The 6,302-nt window shown below is 35.8% G+C and overlaps 1 protein-coding gene across 2 annotated transcripts in view; it reads left to right on the top strand.

The window, feature by feature from the left end:
* The first annotated feature begins 2,544 nt into the window (after positions 1-2,544).
* The window catches only part of LOC131314475 (gibberellin 2-beta-dioxygenase 8), a 14,470-nt gene continuing 10,712 nt past the window's right edge, over positions 2,545-6,302 (top strand). Inside the window, exons 1-2 of one of the 2 annotated variants that reach the window (XM_058343116.1) lie at positions 2,545-2,661; positions 3,319-3,402. In XM_058343116.1, the coding sequence (XP_058199099.1) occupies positions 3,361-3,402 (42 nt within the window). In that variant the 5' untranslated portion in view covers positions 2,545-2,661; positions 3,319-3,360. Of the gene's footprint in view, positions 2,662-3,311; positions 3,403-6,302 lie in introns of both variants that reach the window. The other variant, XM_058343115.1, reaches the window with a different exon arrangement.

Here is a 6,302-nt window from a genome sequence, read left to right on the forward strand (position 1 = left end):
GAAAAGAAATCCATCTTTTTTGCTCCTGCTGGGTTTCGAACCCAAGTCCCTTGAGTTTTTCGCGCAAGCTCCAACCAACTGCACTACACACACTTTTCAGTAAATATTTGAAATATCTAATATATAACACATATGTTTAACATGAAAATATATTTCGAATGTAATTTTGGACCTTTAAACATTAAAATTAGCAGGAAAGTTATCAAAATAGTGACGAATTTATTTTTTCGTTGCCAAATATACTCATTTAGTGACAAAATTAAATTTCGTCGCCACTTTTTCGTCACTAATTTTCATTTTTCTTGTAGTGAACTCGTTTATAGTTTTTTCGCCTTAGTATTTCCACTTTCAAAGCAAAATCAATAGTTGGCCGATTAAACGCCGCAACCCTCACATCTTTAATCCGAACAAGCTATTACCGATTCCCTGTGGGTATGATCCCGGTCTTACCAGTTATTATGCTGACAACGACCTAGCCCTACGTTTGGAATTTTCAACCTATTTAAGAGGTTGGTTGCGGCTAAGCACCTTGGGGACTCAATCCCATCGTTCACTAATAAAATATCGATGTGCGCAAAAACTAGTCAATTTGCTCTATTCTAGTGCAATATTTTTGGATAGTTATTCAATAGTTACGGGGTACTACAATGTGGCATTGTTTAGGAGCACGCTAATGAAAAATCAGCATAGTGCCTAGAATATGCTTTGACGGGAATCGAAGGGGTTGTAATGCACCCGCCGGTGTAGTGCGGTCGATCCGGCCGTCTATCTCGACACGAACGGCTTGGATTTAATCCGAGCTCCTACAAATCCTAACCGTCCTTTGTTCAGATGAAAATCCAAGCTGTCCATTGCTGAGATGAATGACCGGATTGGTCGCATTACACATATAATGCGAGGGGTGCACTGCAGCACCCCGGGTCCGCTTTGACGAGTCTAGCTACTTGTTTAACATTTATTGATCTGTTTCTTTATCCTTGCCACTTTTTAAATAATGTTGGACTAAAAACAAGGCAACTATAACGAAAACCCCCAAACAAAATTCACCGTTGGAGACATACAAGGGTTATTATCGTGGGGGATAGACATAAATAATACTCCTCCTACTACCTACAAGCACCTCCATCACAAGTCATAATTAGAAAAATGAACCGTCAGTGCGAATTAAAGAAAACAAAACTCATTTAAGGAGAGAGATCAGCAAACAAATTAAAGGATGAAACGGCATCACGGCCACCCGAGAAGGCTCTCTCGGAAGCAGCCGGCCGGCCGGGACTCCTCTCGGAGACATCAGGAGACTAATTCCATGGCTGACACTATGCAACCGCGCGGAAGGTTCATTAACAACTTCCAAGACCCACATAGAGAAGGAATCAAAAAGTGATCATAGAACACCCTACTTCTTCTGGCCTGCTCAGGAGATCACCGTGATCCCCACTTGGGAGGGTCAGGGGAGAGCACCACGAAACAATATTGAAAATTTTCACGTGTGTTGGCCGATTCTCGAGACTCATCTCGTTATATCTGAATTTTTGTCAGCTTCATAGTTACTAGTCAATACTTATGGCATGACCGCTTTAGGTATTCTGATGCCAAAAGTGAATGTCCGAAAATTGAAGATATTACACCCGATTCCCTTTGCGTATCATTTAATAATCTTTCTACCGTTACGTTACGCTGTCCGCTACCGTTGAAACCTTACCCATGATACGCTAAGAATACTTAAAAATATGTATATGCTGACGTGGACTTGAGACTAAGCATGTTACCCCTGATTTTACGAGATACTGCTGCCACGTACTCATGTCATTAGTTCCGACAAGAGATCACTGATCATACTCAGCGGTTATGACAGTTTGTGCTAATGTTTTTGGTCATGTGCCTTGTTTCTTAAATTCCAGAGAGAGAGAGAGAGAGAGAGAGCTATAAGGGATGCAGATTGCAGAGACTTGGAAGACTGAGAACCAAATGAAGTTCGTTGTGCTATTATTGACTACACCTGGTTGAATATAAACCAATTGAATGAATGAATGAAAAATTGTACTCTCTCTCTCTCTCTCTCTCTATAATGTCTTGTCTGGGATACCATAAAGGCAAAAAAGGGAAAGATATCACCCCAACATTTTTTCGCTTGAAACAGTGCTACAGTAGTGGTAGAAGAAGATATTTTTTCCAGATAATGCAGGGTATTTCGGGTCAGTTTGCGCGTATCTTAGACTAATTCTTACAGTCTATCCCACAGCCATTCACACGTTTACGCGTATGGGTGAGATGATCACAAAAGTTCTTAACAAAAAGAATCGAATCTAAGACCTTAAGGTGGAGCAAACACTAAAGTCGGCCAATCCCGGGTTGGCAGAAGAAGATAATGATTTCTCTGATAGCATTTTGTGAAGCGTGTTCTCCTCTTAAACGTAGATTCTCAATCCTCACTGTATCGTCTTATCATTAAATCCCCCCCATAATGCAAATGATTTGTTGGTGACGGTTTTACCCCTATAAGAATATCTCCCCCCTCCTCCAAGCTTCCTTGACCTTCTTCTTCTCCCTCTCTCCCTCTCTCTCTCTCTCTCTCTCACACACACACACACACACCCCGCAAAAGATGGCAAACTGCTCTAGCATTACCATTGTTACCAAGCAAACTTCTTCTTCTTCAAAGTAAGTAGTACTACATATTGAATCACACATTCTTTCTGTTTGGAATTTGCTTTCTCATTTTGGAATGTTAGAGTTTCTAAAAGAAGCCTTACGGTTTGTAAAGAAACAAAATGAAAGGAAAACTGAAAACAAAAATTCCCCCTTTTCGGTTTGAGAGAGAAAAGAAGAGAAAATAGCAAAACAGAATCGAATGCACCGTGAAATTTTCCTTTCTCCCACTTTCCGCAAGTTCCAAAACAAATTGGTAGTTTTCGTTTTCCAGTTTTGTTTTTTTGTTCATGATTTCGTCTTTCTCTTTCTTTCTTTTTTTTATTTTTTTGGGGGGTAGTAGAAGTAACAATTTTTTCTCTTTCTTCTTCTGTCTTACTTATTAGTAAAATACAAATTGATTTGTCAACGTAAACTTCTCCCTGCAGTGCCATGCAAGTAATTGATTTATCTTCATTTTTTTCCAATTAAGATGGTATGCCGCCAAAAAGGAAAATATTAAGCGCGCACCCAATTCGTTGCAAGTGTGATACAACCAAAAATTAATCTTCGAATATTCATTTATTTTCTATGCATAGTGTAAATTTTGTGGCTCAATATTTTCAGACCTATCTAATTAATAGTATTAGCCATTTGAATAATTTTTCTGTTATTTCCTTAAGAATGCAGGACCTACATGGGTTGAAACTCCAGCACTGGTGCTCGGAAGTAATGGTGGAGTCTAATAGCATTTCAGTGCATCACCAAAACCAGGTAATAGAGATAATTGTATTTTTGATACTTTTAAATAAAATTGAGCCCAGTTTTATTTTGGAGACTGATCAAGAAACCCATATTTGAGGGGTGTTCAAGATAATTGAGAAAACTGGTAAATTAATCTGACCTTGATAGATCACAGAACTATCCTATTCGGTATGGTTTTGTGTTTTTGTTGTCTCGTTAGGGATGCGGAAAAATTAAAATCTATCCTGTTCTTGTGTTTTTGTGGTTGTGGTTTGGTTTCATCCGATTACTACAGGGATGAACCCGATCTGGAATATGAACTACTACAAGAAAAGACCAATTAAATCGATCACAAGAATACCAGGAATCCTTCCCATAGTACCAAGAATCCTTCCCATAGTATCAAACCAATGTTAATTTCTCAAAGAATAGGTTGTTAGTGAGTTTAGTTGGGGTAAACCTGACTTCCAATACGAAAGTCTACAATTCAATGTCTATTATGGTTAATTTTAATCTATTTCATGGTATTTGCTTAATTTAATGGTGGAAGATTATTAGGTTCTAATTTATATTACCAGTTTTAGTCTAAGCCTATGAATAATTTTGCAATTATATTTTTGTTGAAAGTATTTGGAAATTCACAAGGCAGAACTGATCATGAAGATCGAATCGGACTTGCAGTTTGGTTTAGGTCAGGTTGTATATGAATAATTTTAAGATTTTAGTTTTAAATTTTTTTGGCACTATTTGAAATGGTTGATAAATGAATTCCTCCAGAAACGACGCCAATCTATACCATGTGCACCCTTGGTTTTTACCTCATTTAAAGTCATATGAAAATTAGACATACTCCAACCCCAATTTTGTATTTATATCTCTACTTTGCAAAAAATATCATTCATTTCTTCCAATACTCTACTTTTCTTCCAAATTTGTATGTGAATTTTGGATTATTTACAAATAATTAACAACATATTAAAGGTAAAAAAAATTTGGTCGGCAACAATAATTTTATATAAAAACTGGACAAATGATACATCAAGGGTAGAGGCTATATGCAACCCACAGAGAAGATTTGCTGAAGCAAAGTACCTTTGCTGTTCTGTACAAATCTAACTTGTATATGCAAAGTTACTTGTTTCATACATGGAGAATAAAAATTGGCTCTGAAAAATAGGGGCACAAGTATGATAAGAGGAAATTGGTTACCCATTTAAGAGTTTTTGAAAATTTTAAACCACTTTATTATTTACTGTCCTCTTTTTTGAAAGGTAAAAGAATTTTCTAATCTTTGAAATTGTTACAAAAATTAAAGGAAAAAGGGATGATAGCATCATATATATATCCCTAAATCGAAGAACAAAAAATTCCTAAATCTAAGAATAATTCCGTGCCCTTGATCCGATACCTAAATCCGAGATTGGCAAGAAATCAATCAATGAAACACCCATTATTTACTCTCGTCAACACGGCTTCATGCGTTCTGTATTGAGCCGGTAACTATTAACTCATCTTAAAGTTTTGTTATTAGAGGGAGGGACAACTTCAATCAATCGGTATTTTTGCAATCCAACATAGATGCTTTTTTACTTGTGACTAGATTCATATATAACTCGCACCTGATATTTTGGATATGTATTTTTTTAATGGGTAAGTTATGTGTGCATTTATAAGCCACTAGATCTGTTGATTCCTCCTGTTGTGTCCTGTGCCTGGAATATTAATAACGACATGCCCATATATATGGTGGGATATTCTAGTCAAAGAGATAATTTATTTGATCTGCTCGAATTGATTCTTTTTGTTATGGGCTTGTGTTTTCATTCTGCTTAGAAAATGAGCCGCGTAGGAAACAATATCTAACAAGTATACATGCAGATTTGATGCTTTAGAACGATTTTATCTACACCCCTATTAAGATGGTATTCACGCATTGAATAACCTAGAATTCGTAACAAATTAATTATCCGTAAACGTGTCATAATATTTGCACAGAAATTTGTAACATCAACATTTAATTCTTAACTATTGTATGTCATGAGAGTTATTGTCTTGATGTTATGAATTCTAAAGCGCTCTGATGGTATAAAATTTAATGCAAATATTCTAAATTATTATGGAAAATGTTATAAATTAAAGACGATTGAAAATGACGCATATCGTACACAATCAAATAGGGATGCGTGTCATAGTATTTTTCTTTGTTTATATATGTGTAGTGCAAAGATGTGAGATGTCAGAAAGCATAAAGAATTTAAGAAAGTAGAAGCTCACCTTTAAACTTCGCGCGAGTTCATAGACCATCTTCGACCAGCTAGTATTAGATTGTTAACTAACAACTTATTTAAAAATTTAAACTATTGGAGGGATGGGTAATTTTATTATTTATATCTTCAATATGTTCCCTTACGTGTGTAGCCAAGTTCTCCTTCATAAGCTGGTTAAACACACATATAAATATTTTAACATTAGATAAGCGGAGAGGTTCGAACACAAGATCTGTTGGTTGCTCTGACACCATATTATATTATTAACCACCAACTCATCTAAAAGTTTAAGCTGTTAGAGAGATGATTAACTTTATTATTTATACCTTCAACAGTTAGAGAGAAGTACGGAGAGAAGACAACATGAAAACTGAACGAGTTTAAAAAATATATTCAAGCAAAATTTAATAGGGTTGCCGATCTCAAGCATGAAAATAGTTAGGCTCCGTTCCGTTAAGGTTCTTATTTTTTAAGTACTTATTTTTGAAGGCATGTTATTTTCTCACAGTACATGATATTTAATGCAAAAAGTAAATATCTTAATAAGAATATAACCATTTTGTACTACCATTATCTCAAAAAAAACAAAAAGAGAAAGAAAGAAAGAAGAGAAAGAAGAGAAAGAAGAAAGGGATAGTAAAACCATCTTCATACACACCTTCG

Source organism: Rhododendron vialii, chromosome 13a (genome assembly GCF_030253575.1).
Source record: "Rhododendron vialii isolate Sample 1 chromosome 13a, ASM3025357v1".
NCBI lineage: Eukaryota > Viridiplantae > Streptophyta > Magnoliopsida > Ericales > Ericaceae > Rhododendron > Rhododendron vialii.